General features: G+C 37.5%; 1 protein-coding gene across 7 annotated transcripts in view; it reads right to left on the reverse strand.

The window, feature by feature from the left end:
- Window positions 1-24,503, reverse strand: part of EPB41L5 (erythrocyte membrane protein band 4.1 like 5) — a 142,806-nt gene that overhangs the window by 107,049 nt on the left and 11,254 nt on the right. For all 7 annotated transcript variants that reach the window (XM_045804113.2, XM_045804111.2, XM_045804116.2 and 4 more), the window contains exon 3: window positions 20,074-20,178. In XM_045804113.2, coding sequence (XP_045660069.1) covers window positions 20,074-20,178 — 105 coding nt within the window. The remainder of the gene's footprint in view (window positions 1-20,073; window positions 20,179-24,503) is intronic.

Genomic DNA, 24,503 nt, shown 5'->3' on the forward strand with positions numbered 1-24,503 from the left:
TCAGGAAACTGACCTTGGTGCAATGTTATATGTCATTTTACTACAAGTGTGGATTTCTGTAACTAATTCCACTATCACTATAAAGAAATATACTATTACCAAAAACAATGTTTACATCACTCCTTGATAGTAAATGTAATATAGTAATATACACTTGCCCCCCCACCTCTCATTTCCTTAAACCTTGGCAACCATTAATGTGATCTCCACAATTTTGTCTCTTAAAGAATATTATATAAGTGGAATTATACAGTATGTGAGCTTTTGAGATTGGCTTTTTTCACTCAGCTTAATGCCCTTGAAATCCATCCAAGTTGTTCTGAGTATCCATAGAATAGATACTTCTTTTCTATTGTTGAATAATGTTCACAGCTGATTTAATCATCAACTACAGGACCTTTTGGTTTTCTCAAGTTTTTTTGCTATTACAAATATAGTTGCTATGAATAATCATGCACAGGTTTTTGTGACAAAATAAGTCTTCACTTCTCTGGTATAAATGGCCATGCATACAAATGCTGAATTACATGGTAAATGTATGTTTAGTATTTTAAGAAATTGCCAGACTGTTTTCCATAATGGCTGTACCATTTTTATATTCTCAATACCAATACATGAGAGATCAGTTTTTCCATATCCTCAGTAGCATTTGAGTTGTCACTATTTTTTATTTTAGCTATTCTAACACATGTGTGGTGAGGACGTCTCATCAAGGTCCTAACCTGCATTTCTCTGATACCTAGTGATGGCTAACATCTTTTCACGTATTTGTCAGCCATCTGTATACTCTCTTTGGTGAAATGACTCTTCATATCTTCTGTTTTCTAACGTTGAGTTTAGGAGTTCTTTATATATGCTAGATTGAGATCCTTGTCAGATATGTGGTTTGCAAGGATTTTCTCCCAGTGTGTAACTTGGCCTTTTACCTTAACTGAGTCTTTCTCAGAGAAGGTCTTAATCTTGGGGCACCCAGGTGGCATAGTCAGTTGGGAGGCCAACTCTTGGTTTCAGCTCAGGTCATGATCTTGGGGTCCTGGGATCGAGCCCCAAGTCTGGCTCTGCACTCAATGCAGAGTCTGCTTATCCCTCTCCTTCTGCTCCTCCCCTGGCTTGTGCTCATACTCTAAGTAAATTTTAAAATCTTAAAAAAAAAAAAAAAAAAAAAAGAGGGTTTAATCTTGATAAAATCCATTTTATCAATTTTTTAATGGATCGTACTTTTCGTGTCCCATCAGTAACTTCTCCAAGCCCTAGATCCCAAAGATTTGCTCCTATGTATTTATCTCTAAAGTTTTACTGTCCTATAGTTTATATTTATGTTCATCTATTTTGAGTTAATTTCTGTACAAGTATAAAGCTTAAGTCAAGGTTGATTTTTTTTGTCTGATATCCAATTGCTCCATCACCATTACTGAGATTATCCTTCCATTGGATTATGTTGGCATCTCTATCAAAAATAAGTTGGTCATACTTGTGCAGGACCATTTCTGGGTTCCTGTCTTCTTCTGCTGATCTGTGTGTCTACTGTTGTGCTAATACACACAGTCTTGACTATAGTAGTTTTTTTTTTTTTTAAGATTTTATTTATTTATTCAACAGAGATAGAGACAGCCAGCGAGAGAGGGAACACAAGCAGGGGGAGTGGGAGAGGAAGAAGCAGGCTCATAGTGGAGAAGCCTGATGTGGGGCTCGATCCCATAACGCAGGGATCCTGCCCTGAGCCAAAGGCAGACGCTTAACCACTGTGCCACCCAGGCGCCCCGACTACAGAAGTTTTAAATCTTGAGCACCGGCAGAGTGATTGCTCCCACTTTATTCCTTTTTCAAAATTGTTTTTTAGATATTTTAGTTTTTTTGCCTTTCCAAATAAATGTTTTTAAATGTTGTCTATATCTATAAAAGATTTTGCTGGAATTTTGAAGCAAATTGCATGAAACTTATAGATCAACTATGGAAGAAATGTTACCTTTGCTTTGTTGAGTTTTCTAATCCATGTACATGATATGTCTCTACATTTAGTTTTTTTTTTTCATCAGCTACACCACATTTTAAAAGAAATTTTTTAAATGGAAGATTTAACCTACAAATCCAACCAGCTTCTCTTGAAATACCTAAAGATAAATCCAGCAATGTTATTTAGAAACAAATTGGCTGCAGCTAGGTAGTCCCTGCCCCTCCACCCTCTTTTTGAATAGAAAAGGGATATGCTCCCCAGTTCACCATAATTCGTCTACCGATACTTATTAATCTTCAACAGTCTGTTACATGTTGGTGCCAATTTATCATTATGCTGTATTTCTCTGTATCTCTATCAAATATGGAAAATGAAAACATATCAAATATGTGGCATCATTCAGAAAAAAAAAATGAGAAAAACCACAGTTCTTCTTGGAAGTACATAACACTCCTATGTCTTTTAATATGTACTCTAACTTGCTTCCCTTCTTTTGTTCTACTGCTTGATCCCAGTAGACATCGATTTTAAGACTGAAAATTATTCCTTCAAAATAAATCATACATGTTCTCTAACAAATTATTACAGTTAATGCTCAACTACTTTGCCAAGTCTTATTGCACCAACCTAAAATCAGTTAGTATCAAAAGAATTCTTTCTTGCCTGGCCCAAGACATGGTATTCCTTCCACACTGGAAAGTTCTTTACAAGAGAACTACCCAAAATTATCATTTTTTAAAAACATAATACTGGGAGTTCTGCTGTCATAAGGCAAGTTTTTACACATCCTGTTATTTTTATGACAGGAAGTGTTTCCCTAAATCCTCTTAGTACCAGAAAAATTTGTGTAGTCATGAGATTTAAACAAGGTTTCACCAGTAATACAGAAGAGATTATAAATTTTCAAAAACACTAATTACTATCATAAAGACTTTAAGAAAACATGCAAATACCATCACCGAACTTCCCTTAGCTACATGTTATTTCTGAAAGAAGGGTTATTATATAAGAATCCACAGATGGAGTTCAGGAATACCTTAATTATCTATGTATACACACAGAATATTATGTATATGCACATTTTTCTACAGAAAGCATCCACAGATTTCATCATAATTCAAGTTTTAAGATCATCACTGAACTATATAAAAGGACAGTAAGTCAAACTTAGATTTGAAAACAGAGGATGGGGTAGTATTCTGCAGTCAACAAAAACAAGAGTAGCCATAAATCCTAGTATGCCAGAATAATACTGATTTACACCTACTATTCCAACCCTCATCCAGTAGGTCCTCCTTGGCTCTCTAAAGTGGCTTGGTTTAAAAATGGACTCAAGAAACAAATAGCAAGACTGAATACACCAAGTAAAGAGGTTGACTCAATAATCAAAAAACTTCCCACAAAGAAAAGCCCAGGACCAAGACAGCATCACTGGTGAATTCCACCAAATGCTGAAAGAAGAATTAACACCAACCCTTCGCAAGACCTTCCAAAAAATAGGTGGGAAGACTTCCCAACTCATCCTCTGAGGCCAGTACTGTTCCTATCAAATCAGACAAAGATATCACAAGGAAAAAAAAACCCCACAAAACTATAGACCATTATTCTTTATAAATATAAACACCAAAATCTTCAACAAAATACTAGCAAGTCAAATCAAGCAACATATAAAAGGATTATACACCATGACCAAGTGGGATTTATCCCAGAAGAGCAAGGCCAGTTCAACATACCAACAAACAAAAAAACTATCAACATATTACACCATATTAACAGAATACAAGAGTTAAACCATATGATCCTCTCAATAGATGCAGAAAAAGCATTTGACAAAACCTAACACACTTTTGTGATTAAAAACACTCAATAAATAGAAATAGAAGAGAGCTTCCTTAAAGTGATAAAGGGCCATCCATAAAAATCCCACAAGTAACATACTTAAAGGTGAAATGCTGAACACTTTGCCTGTGAGATCAGGAACAAGACTAAGAATGTCTGCTCTCTCCACTTCTATTCAACATTTTACTAAAGGTTCTAACCAGGGCACTTAGGCAAGAAAGAGAAAAGAAATGAAAGACATTCAGATTGGGGTGGGGGGCGGGGGCGGGGAGTCTGCTGGCTTGGTAGGCGGAGCATGTGACTCTTCACCTCGGGATCTTGAGTTCAAGACAACCGGCATAGAGCTTACTTAAAAAATAAAAATATAATGAAAATACATGAATACTGAATAATATACAGAATTGTTAAATCACTATATTATACAACCAAAACTAATATAACACTGTATATATATACACATATGTAGTGGCAGAGTCAGTTAAGCATCCAACTCTTGGTTTCAGCTCAGGCTGTGATCTCAGGGTAGTGAGATCGAGCCCAGCACTGGGATCCATGCTCAGTGCAGAGTCGGCTTAAGGCTCTCTGTCTCCCTCTCCTTCTGCTCCTCCCCACCCCAGCATGTGTGGATGCTCTCTCTCTCTCAAATAAACAAGTCTTTAAATAAATAAACCTTTAAATAAATACATACATACATAAAATGGCAAAGGATCTGAATAGACATTTCTCCAAAGAAGATATATGAACACCCAATAAGCACATGAAAAGATACTCGACATCACTAGTCTTTAGGGAAGTTCAAGTCAAAACCACATGAGACCACTTCATACCAACTAAGACAGCTAGAATCAAAAAAAAATATATTGTGTTTGTGAGGATATAGAGAAATTAAAACCCTCACACATTGCTGGTAGGAATGTGAAATGGTACAGTCACTATGGAAAACAGTTTGGCAGTTCTTCAAAAAGTTAAAGAATTACCTTAAGACCCAGCAAATCCACTCCTAGACACATACCCAAGAGAACTGAAACTTATATTCATGCAAAAACTTATACACAAACACTAATAGCAGCACTACTCCTAATAGCCAAAATGATTGAACCCAAATGTCTGTCAAGGAATGCATAAACAAAATGTGGTTTATCCATTCAATGAAATATTATTCAGCCATAAAGACCAAGTATAGAGAGATGCTACAATATAAACCTTGAAAATATTATGCTAAGCACATTTCCAGACTCAAAAGGCTGTATATATATTATGTGATTCCATCTACATAAAATTTTCAAAATAGGCACATCCACACAAACAGAAAGATTAGTGTTTGCCAGGGGCGGGGGGGGGGGGGGACGGGGGGAGTGACTGGCAATGTGAATAGCGTTTCTTTTGCAAGTAATGAAAATGTTCTGGAATTAGATAGCGGTGATGGTTGCACAACTCTGAATATACTAAAAACCACTGGTGAATTTTATGATTTGTAAATTATATCTTGATTTTTTTTTAACTGGCCTACTTTAGGCAAAAGACTATATGTTCACCTTCAGTAAAACCAACTCTGTTTTCCTCAAGTGTGTCTTCTCTCTTCCCTCTAATCCTCTTACCCTAAACCATACTTCTAGGGAGATAACTCTTCAAATACTATCTCCAAAGAAGTGCTTTACATACTACTCTGTATTTATAAGGTAATTGGAACATAAGAAGCTTTCTCTTTCCAAGTAATTCAGTCCAGAAGTAAGAAGGTAGTGTGGGCAATGCCAGAATCTGTGCAGGGAGAGGTCAGAGACTGATTCCATCCAGAGTGAGTGATCACTCAAACATACTGATGACAATCAAAGCCTCGTTTCTGTAGAAGATAACTATAAATATGGGAAAGGAAAAAACTACAATAAGCCCTGTGGCATTGGACTGGAATTGGGAGTTACGGATGTGAAGTCATGGTATCAATTTATGTAGACAGACAGAAATAGATGTGAACTTATATTCCCTAAATCTGAACACAAAACCAACTGGAAAACTGGCTAATTCCAGGGCTGGAACAGGGAAATACAACATGAACAAGGAACATACTCTTGGCCCATAAAGAAGTATGGTAATACTCAAAAAATGATGGGTGCGTGTTAAAAGAACATAAAAACCATCTTGAAGCAGCTCCTATTGGCCAAACCTGGGAAACTTTGAGCACCAAAAGAAATGACAAATGTTATAACAAATTATAACACATTGCATAAGACATGAATCCATTGGTTCATAATAAACAGAAAGTTTGATAAGAAAGTCTCAAAGTACCCACAAAAAAAAAAAAAAAGAAAGAAAAGAAAAGGAAAGGAAAGAAAAGAAAAACTTAATTACAAAGAGAAAAAGAATATAATGGAGAGGTCTAGTAGCTATTACCTTAATCAACGGATCAAAGTTAATATCAGGGCACTTTGGGCAGCTCTGCTGGTTAAGTGCCCAACTCTTGATTTCAGCTCAGGTCATCATCTCAGAGTTATGAGATCAAGCCCCACATTGGGCTTTTCATTGGGCATGGAGCCTCCTTAAGATATTCTCTCTCATTCTCTCTCTCTCTCTTTTCCTCTCCCCAACTGCCCCTCCCCATCCTGTCTCTTAAAAAAAAAAAATTCAAAGTTAAAAGTTAATATCACCGGTAATAGGACAAAATGAAATTAAATGTCACTTGATAGAATAAGAACACAGAAGCACTTATTTTCCTGCTGAAGTGTCTAAGATTAACTTACTTCATAACAAAACATGAGACAAACCCAAGCTGAGAGAAAGCCTATAAAATAATTGACCTGTATCTTCAAAACTCTAAGTCAAGGAAAGACTGAGGAACCACAGTATTCCAAGATGTAGGCAACTGAAGAAATCTGACAACTGAACGTAAAACATGATTCTGAACTATACCCTTTGGCTATAAAGGACACTGTACAGACAAATGACAAAATATGAATGGAGTGTGAGGATTAGATGGTGCTAATGTCACAATGTCAATTTCCTGGTTTTGATGGTTGTACTGAGCCATACAGAACATGCTTGTAGGAAACATACACTAAAGAATTCAGGAGTGATGAGACATCTGCAACTCTTTCTCAAATGGTTCCACAAAAATAGTTATTTATAGTGTTCTTGCAACTTTTCTGTAAATTTGACATTATTTCAACTACAAAATTAAATGTGTATGTGAACATAAAATGAGCTGGTATAAGCAAAAGTAAACAACAGCAAACTCAGATTTTACACATTCATAGGAAGAAAAGTAAATGCTTAATTCCAGTCGTACATATCTTGGACTGACCTGAAATGACCAACAAATTAACTTTAACACACTAATTTTACATATATAGGCATACATATGATACATTCAAGATTGAAATGTAACATGTAATTCCTTGATCATTTTTTTAAGATTTTTATTTTAATTACAGTATAGTTAACATACAGTGTTATATTAGTTTCAAGTATACAATATAGTGATTCAACAATTCTGCACATTACTTAGTGCTTATTGTGATAAGTGTACTCAATCCCTATCACTTATTTTGCCCACCCACCTCCCCTCTGGTAACCATCAGTTTGTTCTCTATAATTTTTTTTTTAAGATTTTATTTATTTATTTGAAAGAGAGAGAGAGAGAGAGAGAGAGGAGAGATCACGAGTAGGGGAGAAGGGTAGAGGGAGAAGCAGACTCCTCACTGAGCAGGGAGCCCGATGCGGGACTAAGTCCCAGGACCCTGGAATCATGACCTGAGCCGAAGGCAGACGCTTAACCGACTGAGCCACCCAGGCGCCCTATAATTCTCTATAATTAAGAGTCTGTAGGTTTGTCTTTTTTTCCCTTTGCTCATTTGTTTTGTTTCTTAAATTCCACATATGAGTGAAATCAAATGGTATTTGTCTTTCTCTGACTTATTTTGCTTAGCATTACACTTTCTAGCTCCATCCATGTTGTTGCAAATGGCAAAGTATCATTCTTTTTTATGGCTGAGTAATATTCCACTGGATATATATTCCACCTCTTCTTTGACCATTCATCTATCGCTGGACATTTGGGCTGCTTCCATAATTTGACAATTGTAAACAATGCTGCAAGAAACACAGAGGTGTAAATATCCTCTGAATGTGTTTTTGTATTCTTCCGGTAAATACCCAGTAGTGCCATTTCTGGATCATAGGGTAGTTCTATTTTTATTTTTTTGAGGAACCTCTACACTGTTTTCCACAATGGCTGCACCAGTTTGCATTCCCACCAACAGTGCACAAGTGTTCCTTTTTCTCCACATCCTCACCAACACTTGTTTCATGTTTTTTATTTGAGCCATTCTGACAGGTGTGAGGTGATATTTCATTGTGGTTTTGATTTGCATTTCCCTGATGCTGAGTGATGATGAGCATCTTTTCATGTGTCTGTTGGTTATCTGGATGTCTTCTTTGCAGAAATGTCTGTTCATGTCTTCTGCCCATTTTTTTAATTGGATAATTTGTTTTTAAAGTTTTGAGTTGTATAAGTTCTTTATATATTTTGGATACTATCCTTTTATCAGATATGTCGTCTGCAAATATATTCTTCCATTCAGTAGGTTGCATTTTAGTTTTGTCGATTATTTCCTTCACAATGCAGAAGCTTTTTATTTTCATGTAGTCCCAACAGTTTATTTTTGCTTTTATTTCCCCTGCTTCTGGAACCATATCTAGAAAAATGCTGCTAATGGCTGATGTCAGAAAAGTTACTACTTGTGCCCTCTTCTAGGATTTTTATGGTTTCAGGTCTCACATTTAGGTCTTAAATCCATTCTCTTTAGTTTTGTGTATGATCTAAGAAAGTGATCCAGTTTCACTCTTTTGCATGTAGCTGTCCAATTTTTCCAACACCATTTGTTGAAGAGACTTTTTCCCATTGTGTATTCTTGCCTCTTTTGTCAAAGACAATATAATTGTGGGTTTGTTTCTGGGCTTTTTATCCTGTTCCACTGATCTATGTGTTTTTTCTGCCAGTGCCATGCTGTGTTGATTACTATAGCTTTGTAGTGTAACTTGAAATCTGGAATTGTGATACCTCCAGCTTTGTCTTTCTTTTTCAAGACCGTTTTAGCTATTTGGAGTCTTCTGTGGTTCCATACAAATTCTAGGTTTATTTGTTCTAGTTCTGTAAAAAATGCTGTTAATATTTTGACAGAGATTGCATTAAATCTGCAGATTACTTTGGGTAATATGGACATTTTAACAATATTTGTTCTTCCAATCCATGAACATGGACTGTCTTTCCATTTCTTTGTGTTGTCTTCAATTTCTTTCATCAATGTTTTATAGTTTTAGGTTTTTATAGTGTACAGGTTTTTTCACCCCCTTGGCTAAGTTTATTCCCAGGTATTGGGGCAAATGTAAATGAGACCGCTTTCTTAATTTCTTCTGCTGCTGTTTCATTATTAGTGTACAGAAATGCACCAACAGTTTCTTGGTGGAGTCTTTAAGGCTTTCTATACATAGTATCATGTCATCCGCAAATAGTTGAAGTTTTACTTCCTTCTTACCAATGTGGATGCCTTTGGGCCACCTGGGTGGCTCAGCTGGCTAAGCATCTGCCTTCGGCTCAGATCATGATCTCAAAGTCATGGAACTGACCCTGAATGAGGCTGCCTGCTTATCGGGAATCTGCTTCTCCCTCGCCCTCTCCCCCCTGGCTTGTGCTCTTTCTTTAGCTCTTTCTATCTCAAATAAATAAAATCTTAAAACACACACACACACACACACACACAATTTGGATGCCTTTTATTCCTTTTTCTTATCTGATTGCTAGGACTTCCAGTACTATGTTGAATAACAGTGGTGAGAGTAAACATACTTCTCTTGTTCCTGACTTTAGGGAAAAGCTCTCAAGTTTGTCAACGTTGAGTATAATGTTAGCTGAGAGTTTTTCATATATGGCCTTTATTATGTTGAGGTATGTTCCCTCTAAACCTACTTTGTTGAGGGTTTTTATCATGAATGGATGTTGTACTTTGTCAGATGCTTTTTTTGCATCTACTGAAATGATCAAATGGTTTTTATCCTTTCTCTTACTGCTACATATCATGTTGATTGATATGCCAATATTGAACCACCTTTTGTATCCCGAGAATAAATTCCAAGTGATTATGGTGAATGATGTTGGATTTGGTTTGCTAATACTCTCTTGAGGATTTTGGCATCTCCGTTCATCAGAGATACTGGCCCATAGTTCTCTTTTTATGTAGGGTCTTGATGTGGTTTTGGTCATTTTTCTACCCATTTTCTAACCCAACATTCTTTAGATTCTACACTTACGTCTACTCACTAAATATGACAAATAGCCATGAAAATCATAGGATAACTTAGTTTACACAGATGATCCTGGCCAAAAACTTCACTTAATCATGATCAGTTTACTATCTTTTTTTTTACGTCTACTCACTAAATATGACAAACAGCCATGAAAATCATAGGATAACTTAGTTTACACAGATGATCCTGGCCAAAAACTTCACTTAATCATGATCAGTTTACTATCTTTTTTTTTAATTTTGCATTTTATTTAATTTTAAATTAAGCACAATTTAGGGACACCTGGGTGGCCCACTCTTTCTTTTTTTGAGATTATTTTTATTTTTTTAAATTTTTAAAATTTTTTATTATGTTATGCTAGTGACCATACAGTACGTCATTAGTTTTTGATGTAGTGTTCCATAATTCATTGATTGCGTATAACGTGCAGAGTTCCATGCAATATGTGCCCTCCTTAATACCCTTCACGGGGCTATCCCAATCCCCTACTCCCTCCCCTCTGAAGCCCTCAGTTTGTTTCCCAGAGTTCCTAGTCTCTCATGGTTCATTCCCCCTTCCGTTTACCCCCCCTTCAATCTTCCCTTCCTTCTACCGATCTCCCTGCTATTTCTTATGTTCCATAAATGAGTGAAACCATATGATAATTGTCTTTCTCTGCTTGACTTATTTCACTTAGTATAATCTCCTCCAGTCCCGTCCATGTTGCTGCAAATGTTGGGTAATCACTCTTTCTGATGGTTGAGTAATATTCTACTGTATATATGGACCACATCTTCTTAATCTGTTCATCTGTTGAAGGGCATCTCGGCTCCTTCAATTTAGCTATTGTGGACAATATTGCTATGAACACTGGGGTGCATATGGCCCTTCTCTTCACTATGTCTGTATCTCTGGCGTAAATACTCAGTAGTGCAATTGCTGGGTCATAGGGTAGCTCTATTTCTAACTTTTTGATGGGCTTCCACACTGTTTTCCAAAGTGGCTGTACCAACCTGCATTCCCACCAACAGTGTAAGAGGGTTCCCCTTTCTCCACATCCTCTCCAACATTTGTTATTTCCTGCCTTGTCAATTTTTGCCATTCTAACTGGTGTAAGATGGTATCTCAATCTGGTTTTGATTTGAATTTCCCTGATGGCTAATGATTTTGAACATTTTTTCATGTGTCTGTTAGCCATTTGTATGTCTTCATTGGAAAAGTGTCTGTTCATATCTTCTGCCCATTTTTTGATTTATTTGTTTTTCATGTTCTAGTTTGAGAAGTTCTTTATAGATCTTGGATACCAGCCTTTTATCTGTAGTTTCATTTGCAAATATCTTCTCCCATTCTGTGGATTGCCTCTTTGTTTTGATGACTGTTTCCTTTGCTGTGCAGAAACTTTTTATCTTGATGAAGTCCCACAAGTTCATTTTTTCTTTTGTTTCTCTTGCCTTTGGAGATGTGTCATGAAAGACATTGCTGTGGCCGATGTCAAAGAGGTTACAGTCTATGTTCTCCTCTATGATTTTGATGGATTCCTGTCTCACATCGAGGTCTTTCATCCATTTGAAGTTTATCTTTGTGTATGGTGTGAGAGAGTGGTCAAGTTTCATTCTTTTGCATATAGTTGTCCAATTTTCCCAACACCATTTATTGAAGAGACTGTCCTTTTTTCCACTGGATGTTTTTTCCTGCTTTGTCAAAGATTAGTTGATCATAGAGTCCAGGGTCCATTTCTGGAGTCTCTACTCTATTCCACTGGTCTGTGTGTCTGTTTTTGTGCCAGTACCATGCTGTCTTTGTGACCACAGCTTTGTAGTAAAGCTTGAAATCTGGCAACGTGATGCCCCCAGCTTTGTTTTTCCTTTTCAACAATTCCTTGGCGATTTAGGGCCTTTTCTGGTTCCACACAAATTTAAGGGCTGTTTGTTCCAGTTCTTTGAAAAATGTCATTGGTATTTTGATCGGGATGGCATTGAAAGCATAGATTGCTCTGGGTAGCATAGACATTTTAACTATGTTTATTCTTCTGATCCATGAGCATGGAATATTTTTCCATCTTTTTTTGTGTCTTCTTCAATGTCTTTCAAGAGTGATCTGTAGTTTCTAGAATATAGGTCCTTTACGTCTCTGGTTAAGTTAATTCCGAGATAACATATGATTTTTGGTGCTATTGTAAATGGAATGGATTCCCTAATTTCTCTTTCTTCAGTCTCATTGTTTGTGTATAGAAATGCAACTGATTTCTGAGCATTGATTTTATATCCCACCACATTACTGAATTGCTCTATAAGTTCTAGTAGTTTGGGGGTAGAGTCTTTTGGGTTTTCCATAGAGTATCATGTCATCTACGAAGAGAGACAGTTTGACTTCTTCTTTGCCGATTTGGATACCTTTTATACCTTTTTGTTGTCTGATTGCTGTTGCAAGGACTTCTAGTACTATGCTGAATAATAATGGCGAGAGTGGGCATCCTTGTCGTGTTCCTCATCTTAAGGAAAAGGCTTTCAGCTTTTCCTCATTGAGAATGATATTTGCTGTAGGCTTTTCATAGACAGTTTTTATGAAATTGAGGAATGTACCCTCTATCCCTACACTCTGAAGGGTTTTAATCAGGAAAGGATGTTGTATTTTGTCAAATGCTTTTTTCTGCATCAGTTGAGAGGATCATATGGTTCTTGACTCTTTTCTTGTTGCTATGATCTATCACACTGATCGATTTGCGAGTGTTGAACCACCCTTGCATCCCAGGGATGAATCCCACTTGGTCTTGATGGATAATCCTTTTAATGTACTGTTGGATCCTATTAGCTAGGATCTTGTTGAGAATTTTGGCATCCATATTCATCAGGTATATCGGTCTGTAATTCTCCTTTTTGATGGGGTCTTTGCCTGATTTGGGGATCAAGGTAATACTGTCCTCACAGAATGAGTTTGGTGGTTTTCCTTCTGTTTCTATTTTTTGAAACAGCTTTAGGAGAATAGGTATTATTTCTTCTTTGAATGTTTGGTAGAATTCCCCGGGGAATCCATCAGGCCCTGGACTCTTGTTTTTGGAGAGGTTTTTGATCGCTGCTTCAATCTCTTCATAATTAATCGGTCTGTTTAAATCATCAATTTCTTCCTGTTTCAGTCTTGGTAGTTTATAGGTTTCCAGGAAGGCATCCATTTCTTCCAGGTTGTTTAATTTATTGGCATAAAGCTGTTGACAAAAGTTTCTAATGATCCTTCCTATTTCATTGGTGTTGGTTGTGATCTCTCCCCTTTCATTCATAATTTTATTAATTTGGGTCCTTTCTCTATTCCTTTGAATATGTCTGGCCAGTGGCTTATCAAATTATTTATTTATTCATTCAAAGAACCAGCTTCTAGTTTTGTTGATCTGCTCTACTGTGCTCCTGGTTTCTAATTCATTGACCTCTACTCTAATCTTGATCACCTGCCTTCTCATGCATGGGTTAGGCCTGTTCTTCTGTTCCAGCTCCAGCTTCTTAAGGTGAGACTATAAAAACTGCATTTTAGATTTTTCTATTCCTTTGAGTGAAGCTTCGATGGCTATGTATTCTCCCCTTCGGACCGCCTTTGCAGTGTTCCATAGGTTTTGGACCAATGTGCTTTCGTTCTCATTGGTTTCCATAAATTGCTTAAGTTCTTCTTTAATTCCCTGGTTTACCCAATCATTCTTAAGCAGGATAGTTCTTAGTTTCCAAGTGTTTGAGTTTCTTCCAAATTTTTCCTTGTGATTGAGTTTCAGTTTCAAAGCATTGTGGTTTGAGAATATGCAGGGAATAATCTCAGGCTTTTGGTATCGGTTGAGACCTGTTTTGTGACCCAGTATATGGTCTATTCTGAAGAAAGTTCCATGTGCATTCGAAAAGAATGAGTATTCTGTTGTTCTGGGGTGTAATGTTCTGCATATATTCATGAGGTCCAGCTGGTCCAGTATGTCATTCAAAGCTCTTGTTTCATTGATTTTCTGCTTAGGTGATCTGTCTATTGCTGAGAGCAGAGTGTTGAGGTCCCCTACTATTAACATATTATTATCTATATGTCTCTTTATTCTGTTTAAAAGAGTTGGCTTGTGTATCTAGCTGCTCCCCTGTTGGGGGCATAGATATTTATAATTGTTATATCCACTCGTTGGATACATCCTTTAAGATAATATAGTGTCCTTCTGTACCTCTAACTACAGTCTTTAGTTTAAAATCTAATCTGTCTGATACGAGAATTGCTACCCCAGCTTTCTTTTGAGGTCCATTGGCAGGAAAAATGGTTCTCCATCCCTTCACTTTCAGTCTGGATGTATCTCTAGGTTCAAAATGAGTCTCTTGTAGACAGCAAATGGATGGGTCATGTCTTCTTATTCAATCTCCAACCCTGTGGCTTTTTATGGGAGCATTTATGCCATTCAAACTGAGAGTGATTATCAAGAAAGATGATTTTAATGATGTCATGCTGTCTGTGAAATCTTTGTTTCTATAGATTGTAAATTTCTGTTCTGTATCACTCTTGGGGTCTTTTTACTTTTACAGAACCCCCCTTAATATTTCTTATAGGGCTGGCTTGGTGGTCACATATTCTTTCAGTTTCTGCTGGTCTTGGAAGGTCCTTGTCTCTCCATCAATTCTGAACAACAGCCTTGCTGGATAAAGGATCCTTGGCCGCATGTTCTTCTCACTTAGTTCTCTGAATATGTCTTGCCAGCTTTTTCTGGCTTGCCAGGTCTCTGCACACAGGTCTGACCTTATTCTGATGTTCCTCCCTCTGTAGGTGAGGATTCTCTTCCCCCGGCCACTTTCAAGATTTTATCCTTGGATCTAAGATTTGCAAACTGTACTATTATGTGACTTGGTGTTGGTCTATTCTCACTGATCTTGGGAGGGGTCCCCTCTGCCTCTTGGACATGAATGCTTGTTTCCTTCACCAGATTAGGGAGTTCTCAGCTACAATTTGTTCAAATATCTCTTCTAGACCTCTCTCTTTCTCCACCTCCTCGGGGATGCCGATGATTCTGACACTGGAACGTTTCGTTGAGTCAGTAATCTCCTGTATTCTACATTCTTGAGATTGTCAAATAAATAAAATCTTAAAAAAAAAAAAATCCAGAGAGAGAGAGAGACAGCAAGAGAGGGAACACAAGCAGGGGGAGTGGGAGAGGAAGAAGCAGGCTCCCAGCAGAGGAGCCTGATGTGAGGCTCGATCCCAGAACGCCAGGATCATGCCCTGAGCCGAAGGCAGACGCTTAACAACTGAGCCACCCAGGCACCCCAAGATTGGATTTTTTTAAGCCAAGTTCCCACTTTTTCCTTCTTTTTCTATCACCTCATCTTCCAGTTCACTAATTCGTTCTTCTGCCACATTTACCCTGGCTGTCAGAGCATCCAGTTGATACTGCATTTGATTCATAGCATTTTTAATTTGTCAGATTCGTTCTCATTTCCACCCTTACAGATTCTCTATTCTCGTTAATATTTTCGTTAACATTTTTTTCAAGCCTACACATCATCCTGACCATTGCTACTCTGAACTCCATTTCTGACAATTTAGTTATATCCATATCTATTAGCTCTGTGGCAGAGGCCATAGTCTCTGTTTCTTTCCTTTGTTGGGGGTTCCTCCTTCTTGTCATTCTGATGAGGACTGGTTCCGGGGATGTACAGAGCCCAAATTATTGACCAGGACCCAAGCAAGATGCACCTGTTTTATAGGGACCTTAGGGATGTGGGCTTCTTGTTTTTTCAGCCTGTCTTCTGGGGAAGAGGCCTGCCATGCTGATAATCAGGGAACCCTGTTTGGGTAGAGGTGCCCCGTCCCCTGTGGCGGGGGAGTGGGGATGGGCACAATGTGAACCGGTTTTTCCGGGCTTTTGTTCTCTGGCGGCTTTCCCTGGCGATTCTCTGTGACTCTTCTGAGAGTAAGAGCAGCAGTGTCTGTATCCAAGCCTCTGTCTCAGAACAAAGAGATCACAGTCTGCTCTCCACTGAGCTCTCCTGGCCACTTTAACCGTTTCTGTCAGTGCTGCTAAAAACGCCGCAGTGTCCTAGGTCGTGCGCCCCACAACCACTCTTCCAGTCCTTGCTCCCAGGGCTGGCACGTCTCTGTCCTTTGTGCTTCTAACACTGCCAGCCACCCCCGATTCCCGTGCGCGCACCCGAGCTCCCTGTTTCAGTGTGGTTCGGGTGAGCGCTCCCGAGCTCCAGTTTTCAGTCTGGTTGTGCACGTGCTCCCAAGCTCCCAGTTTCAGTCTAGTTTGAGTGCATGCTCTGGAACTCCCAGTTTTCAGTCTGGTCATGCGCACTCCCTCCCAAGCTCCCGGTCTCAGTCTCTTTTCTCCGCCGGCTACCGGTCTGCAAATCTGGCCCACTCCCCAGTGCAGGTGGCTACTGCTTCCCGGAGCGCGAGCACGGCGACACCCTCCCCCTTCCGTTTATCTTCTGATATTTGTGTGCAGATTCACGGCTGCCCGCTTCGTACCTCAATACTCAGAGCCGGAGATGTTCGTTTGTAGAGATCCAGATGTATCTTCCTACGTCTCGGGCTGATTTCGTGGGTGTTCAAGATGATCTGGTAGATATCCAACTCAATTCAGGGGACCAGCTGAGATAAGGTCCCCTACTCCTCCGCCATCTTTTCTCCTCCTCCCCCTCAAGTTTATTACCTTCACCAATAAACTGAATTGTTTGCAAAGTATCAATTTTGTTTCATTCTGGGGTTAAATCTGGCCACATAACAAATACCTCAGAGTCTTCTCTATATTTACTGATGTCATAAAATTGTAGAATTATGTGAGTTAGCACTTTAAGAATATTTAAAATTTTATCTAGAGGTCATTTTGAATAGCTTTCATCTATCAGCTATTGTTCTTCCAGTTCAAGTCACACAGCGTATTTCAGTGACAGCAAAAACAGAAAGTAAATCTTTTCTTTTTTTTTTGTTAAGATTTTATTTATTTATTTGCCAGAGAGAGAGACAGCGAGAGAGGGAACACAAGCAGGGGCAGAGGGAGAGGGAGAAGCAGGCTTCCCGCTGAGCAGGGAGCCCGATGCGGGGCTCGATCCCAGGCCCCCAGGATCATGACCTGAGCTGAAGGCAGATGCTTAACAACTGAGCCACCCAGGTGCCCCAACAGAAAGTAAATCTTACTAAAATTTAATCTTAATGCCTAGATTTCTGGGCATTGACAAGGATAAACTACAACTAAAAGAGTAGGGATTAGGGGTGCCTGGGTGGCTCAGTTGTTAAGTCTCTGCCTTCGGCTCAGGTCATGATCCCAGGGTCCCGGGATCAAGCCCCACATCAGCAGGAGGGCTGCTTCTCCCTCTCCCACTACCCCACTTGTGTTCCCTCTCTCGCAGTCTTTCTCTGTCAAACGAATAAATAAAATCTTTAAAAAAAAAAAAAAAGAGTAGGGATTAAAAGTTCTAGGGCGCCTGGCTGGCTCAGTTAGAGGAGCATGCAATTGCGTTCTTGATCTTGGGGTCATGAGTTTAAGCCCCATGTACTTAAATAAATAAAACTTTAAAAAAAAGAAAAAAAAAAAGAGTTCTAATACTGGCTTTCCCAAAAACTTGTTATGACCAGAAGAAAGGTATCAAGTGAGGGGAAAAAATATTAATGGATCTAGAAATTCAGTAATTATTGATATTAACCAAGAGCAAATAATACAACTTAGCAATGGCTACATGTCTATTTCTTTCCCCAATTACAATAGTCCCCCCTTATCTGTGGGAGACACATTCCAAGACCCCTAGTGGATGCCTGAAACCACAGATAGTACCAAACCCAATATATACTATATTTTTTCCAATATATACTTAGAATAAAGTTTAATGTATAAATTAGGCACAGTAATATATTAATAACAATAACAAATAATAAAATAGAACAATTATAACAATATACCATAATAAAGTTTTATGAATGTGGTCTCTCTCTGACAGTATCTTATTATACTGTACTCACCCTTTTTTTTGCGATGCTATGAGATGATAAAACGCCTACGTGATGAGATAAAGTGAGGTGAATGGTATAGGCATTGTGATGTAGCTTTAGGCTACCACTGACCTTCTGACAACATGTCAGAAGGAAGATCACCTGCTTCCAGACTGGGGTTGAACACGGGTAACTGAAACCATGGAAAGTGAAATCATGGATAAAGAGAGAATACTGTATTTATGTATCCTAAGGAAAATGGTACCTTAAACTTAATGTTGGCATATTTCTACCTCTTTTCCTTCACAACCCTTCAAAAAACAGGAAGCTATGAATTATTTATCCCTATCATTCATTTTTTCGTTGACTGCGAGTATAATTCCACTATTTGAAAGATGACTGATGAATGATATTAAACTTAACAGTCAACCAGGCCTTTATATCAAACTAAGCAGTGCACCAGAATTCAATTTGATAAATGTTTTATGTGTCTACTAAATGCTGGGCAACAGAGGTAAGACTCATTCCCTGCCCTCAATGGACTTAGTCTAATCAGAGAGAAATAACATTAAAATGAAAAATAAAAGAAACACCTCCTATACAAACTCCATCCAGAGATGAGAACTCTGAAACTATGGGAAATAGCTTAGCTAATTTTTTCATGTATATATGTGTACATTTATCCACTTTTTTTAAAATTAAAAAACTCAAATATACTGTTCTGTAACCCTTTTCTCTACATTATTCTATGTCAATTAGTATACTTTAAAAATCACCACTTTTAATGAGCTGCAGATTATTCCATTGTATGAGTATGCCAAAATTTAACCAGTACTCTGTTGCTAAATGTGCATGCTTAATTTCTTTTAACTCAGAAAGGGGGACTAGGGGTATGGAAATCAGAGAAATAAATTATAGCTAGCATTATTAACAGCTGTAAATTTAGCCAAGATGATCTATAAAGCCAACTAAGGAGTTCATCTCCAAAAGATATGTTTTTTAATAGTATCTTATAGAGGTATTCTAGTTCATTTATTAATCACACCAAATGAATGAGTGAATGAATGCCCCACTCGAAAAGGAACTTGAGAATTCTTATATATTGTTCCTATGAGTCCTAGATACCAGAGTTAAAGTGTCACTAAACACATACACATACATACACACTCCTCCATCACAGACTTCCAAAACACAAAGCTTAATGTCTTGATATCCTTATCTCTACTCCCCCCCCCCCCGCCGCCGCCCCTGCTACTGTGACTATCCTATTCCAGGCCTTAACATTACTTTTATCCCCAGTATTTGCAATGACTCTTTCTGATTTCAATCTCTGCCCATTCCAAATAATCCTACACAATACTCCTACATAATACTTCCTGAAGCAAAATATAACCTCCCTGCTCAAAAAACCCCTAATCTCAATTATTAGAGAATAAATATTGCCCATATATTATTTAATAATTTTGGTATTCAGTTTGGATGATATAGCCACTAATCCACCTTCCAATCTTATCATCTACTACTTTCTCTCAAACACCCTCCAGTCAAATCCTAGTATAGTATTCAGATCTTTGAAAAGCCTCCAACTTCCTACCGTATCACATACACATTTCTCTCATCTGAAATGCACATGGTCAAAGAATATTTATAGAATCACAGATCAGGAAGGATCTTGACGATAACCTAGTCTACTCACCTTATTTGCAAATCGGTAACTTCTATCACTTATGCACAAACCCACAAAACTCCCATTTTAGCACCCTTTCCATTATACACAGTGGTTCTCAAACTTTAGTATGCCCAACAACCAACCCAGTGGTCATTAAAAAGACAGATTTCCTAGCCTCAACTGCAAAGATCATACTCTAGTAATAAGGGTTAGGACCAGGACTCACATTTTTTTAACAAGCACTTCAGGTTGTTTTGAAGGGGTCAGAGCTTCAGACCATAACAAGAAAATCAGAAGAAAAAGAGAATGCAGTAAGAATATGTAGCCTTGCAGCAATTAGCACATCATCTGAAATTTTCCATTTCTGCTCCCACACTGGAAACTCCAAAAAACAGCTACTCACTGCTACTTGTGCAGAATCCATAAATCTCAGTCCAAAATAGTCACTTTCAATAAGGTCCAAATGGTACATTATCTGATCAAAGAGCTCTTGTCCTTTGGCTTTTTTCTGAAATGGTAAGAAAATAAATTAATCAATAAATGACTCACAAGAACAACAAGCCTGAACTGAAGATGGTTTTAGTTATACAAGATCTAGGGGTGCCTGGGTGGCTAAGTCAGTTGAGCATCCGACTCTTAATTTCAGCTCAGGTCATGATCTCAGGGTCCTGAGATCAAGCCCTGCTTTGGACTCCATGCTCAGTGGGGAGTATACTTGAGATTCTCTCCCTCTGCCCCTCCCTGGCTCACACACACACTCTCTCTCTCTCTCAAATAAATAAATAGATCTTTACAAGATCTATTTTAAAAAACATTACTTGCAATACCAAAAATACTACCATAAATCAGGTAATGTGTAAGATACTATAATTTTCCAATCAACTACTTAAGGCCAAAAGAGAATTTGTGATCTATATGCACTTTTGCAGAAAGTGTTACTACCTATCAACCAACAAACATTACCTTGTACTAAACGCTGTAAGGAGAAACTCTTATTTTGTCTTGTCAATTTTTAGAGTCCCTAATTCAAAGGAGCTTTATAATGTAACTGGAAAGAGAAAACACAAGAAAGCTTAGATCACTGAAGTACGAATCACGTGGAACTATATACCTGCTAACAGATTTTAGAGACGAGATAGTCACAGAGACTAGAATCATTAGTGAAAACTTGGAAATCAGCCTTAAAATGGAAAAGAATGTAAGGCAGGAAATAGCAAAAACAAAAATGGAAGGTGAGAGGAAATATGGGACAATAAAAAATAGACATAAACGGAGAAGATACCAAATGGGGAGGGAGGGTCGGTAATAAACAAAGAAACTTGTTTGGAAAAAGGAGTTCTCAAAGTGTGGTCTCAGGACCCAAAGTTTACCCCAGATACTTTCAAAAGATCCACAAGGTCCTAGGATTCTCCTCATGTAACTCAATCAAAACAACATACTGCAAGAGAGTAAATGCAGAAGCAGAAAAGAGAACCTAAGTATGTTCTCTTAGACCTTACATTAACAAGATATGCAAAAGTGCATAATACAATGCTACCCTTCTCACTAAATTGTTTTGTTGTTTAATAAAATAGCTTTTTTTCACAAAAATACCTATATGTTACTAGGGCACCTGGGAGGCTCAGTAGGTTAAGTGTCTGACTTTGGCTCAGGTCATCATCTCAGGGTCCTGGGATGGAGCCCTGCATCAGGGTCCTCACTCAGCGGGGAGTCGCTTCTCCCTCTCTCTGCCCTTCCCCTGTCCTGTGCTCTTGCACGCACGCACGCACTCCCTCTCTCTCTCTCAAATAAAATAAAATAAGTAAAATCTTTAAAAAAAAATGCTTGCATGTTACTTATAACTTACAAGGAGTAGATTGCTGCTGTTTTAAAATTAATCAATAGATAAATGTTTAATTTTTCAGTTTTAATTTCTAACAAGGTAACTATCAATAGATACAACCCACATAAGCAAAAGCATTGTTAGGATCTCAATTTTCAACGATTTTCATACATATCCTATCCATGCCCCTCCTATGTAATTTAAAATTTTGATTTAGGGTATTTACACATATCACAAACACACACACACACACACACACATTTTTTTACTGAAACATCAATCTCTGCCTTTTAATGGACATCTTTATTTCAACTTGTATTTTTGCTTTTCCTGCACTTTTTACAAACTTTCTTTTTGATAAATGAAAGTGTTATCCATATATCCCTTTCCCAAGAGAAGAACTTTACCATGCCTCATGCCCATGATCTCCCCTCCATCCAATCCTCAGGTTTATGAACATACTTTCTCTTATTTTTCTCTTGTTGGGGCTAATTTTTTTAAGACAATAATCTTTATTTTAGCATTTTGAATATTCTTTACACTCTCACATGTATACATCACATATATCTAATAGCATCTGCTAGATTTGTTTCTCCACTCATCTGAGTTCTTTCTACAGAAATGTTCCCCATGTGGAACTTTGTATGGCTAATCTTTAAAGGTCTTCTATGTTTGAGAATATTTTAATCATGCTCTTACACTTGAATGACAATTGTCTCCTTATAAAATTCAAGGTTCAAAGTTATTTTTTTTCAATACTCTCTTCAATATTCCAAATGTATTACTCTTTTTCTTGCAGCTTATGTTGCCATTGAAAAGTACAATGACAATCTGAATTCTGGTCCTTAATAATGTTATTAATTCTCTTGGTAAGCTTTTAGACTTCTCTAACTCTGATAGTATCAAATTTCAATATAATGTGTCTAGGTGTGGTTTTTCCCCTTAACTATATTCGGTATTCTATTGGGCTTTTAAATCTGTAATCTTTCATCTCCCTTTAATTCTGGGAAAACAATCTATTTCCTCAAGTATTTTTCCTGTATTTTTCTCATTTTAAATTTCCTACCTAAGTTCTGGCACTTCAACTTTCTTTTTCTTTAACATATATGTTCATTTAATACTCATAATTACTCTGATTATGGTTTATTTGTCCATTTAACAAATACTTAACACAGAAAAAAGTTCAGAAAGCTTTAGTAATACAACAAAACTGCATAGCTAAAAAATGACAGGCTAGAATTTGAATTTTGTTGTCTCCTAAGTTCCAATTCCCTAAGGGTTACACACCACAACAAGATTTTACCTGGAATGTCACCTCTCAGATCAATAACTAGATACCCCCAACTTCTTATCACAACCTTGTCTCTAACTTGTTGATAAAATTACTCTCAATACTTAGGTTCTCCAACTACATGGAAATTTCCGGTACACTGACCCCACTTATTAACATTCATAAGCCTCCACTTCTTTTTTTTGAACATAACATAAAATTTGCCATCTTAACATATATAATTCAATGCCATTAAATATATTCCCAACATGTACAACCATCACCATATTCATTTCCAAAACTTTTCATCATACCAATCAGAAACTCTGTACCCATTAAACAACCATTCCTCACACTCTTTCCCTTCGATCCCTAGTAACCTCCTTCCTACTTTCTGTGGCTTGTGAATTTGCCTATTCTACATACGTTACATAAGTAGAATCATATGATCTATGTCCTTTTGTGCCTGGCTTATTTCACTTAGCATAATGTTTTTTTCATCCATGTCGAGTAGGCTCCAAAATTTCATTCCTTTTTAAAACTGAATAATATTCCATTGTGTATATATATACCATGTTGTTTATCTGTTCACCTGTTGATGAACATTTGGGTTGTTTCTACTTTTCGGCTATTGTGAATACTGTTATGAACAACAGTATACAAGTATGTTCGAGTCCCTGCTTTCAATTCTTTTGGGTATCTACTTAAGAGTGGAATATAATTCTACGTTTAACTTTTGAGAAACTGTCCAACTGTCTTCCGTAGTAGCTGCACCATTTTGCATTCCCACCAGGAACGCATAAGGTTCCAATTTCTCCATATACTCCCCAATATTTGTTATTTTCTGGGGTTGTTTTGCTTTGTTTTGTTTGATACAACTATCCTAATGCGTGTGAAAGGATATGACATGGCGCTCGATCCCAGGATCCTGAGATCATGACCTGAGAAAAAGGCAGATGCTTAACTGACTGAGACACCCAGGCATCCCAAGCATTTGCATATTTTCTTTGGAGAAGTATCTATTCAAGTCCTTTGCATATTTTAAAGAAAAATTTTATTGAAGTGTAGTTGACATATAATAGTACATTAGTTTCAGATGTACAACATAGTGGTTCAACAATTATATAAAGTACAAAATGCTCACCACAATTAAGTGTAGTTACCATCTGTCACCATACAAAATTATTCCAATACTACTGACTAGATTCCCTATGCTTTAATTTTTATCACCCTAACTTATTTATTTTATAAATGAAGTCTATACCTCTTAATCTCCTTTACCTATTTTAGCCACCCCCCCTTACCCCACTACAAATTCAATTTTCAGCTACATCTAGACCATCACAGGCTGCTTATATTCTTCTTTTCCTTCCACCTAACAAATTATTCCAGGTTACCACCTCTTTCAAACCCGGTCCTCACTTCACATCCCTCATGCACTGTTGGAGGGAATGTAAACTGGTGCAGACACTATGGAAAACAGTAGGAAGGTTCCTCAAAAAATTAAAAACAGAAATACCATACCATCCAGTAATTCCACTGCTGAGTATTTACACAAAGAAAAAAACACTAATTAAAAAAGACACATGCACCCCTATGTTTATTGCAGCATTCAGAATAGCCAAAATATGGAAGCAACCTAAGTGTCCACCGATAAATGAATCAATAAAGAAGATGTGGTATCAATATACAATGGAGTATTACTCAGCCAAAAAAAAAAAAAAAAAGAATGAAATCTTGC

Source organism: Ursus americanus, chromosome 1, assembly GCF_024610735.1.
Source record: "Ursus americanus isolate L20-20 chromosome 1, mUrsAme1.1.p, whole genome shotgun sequence".
In the NCBI taxonomy this organism is placed as follows: Eukaryota; Metazoa; Chordata; class Mammalia; order Carnivora; family Ursidae; genus Ursus; species Ursus americanus.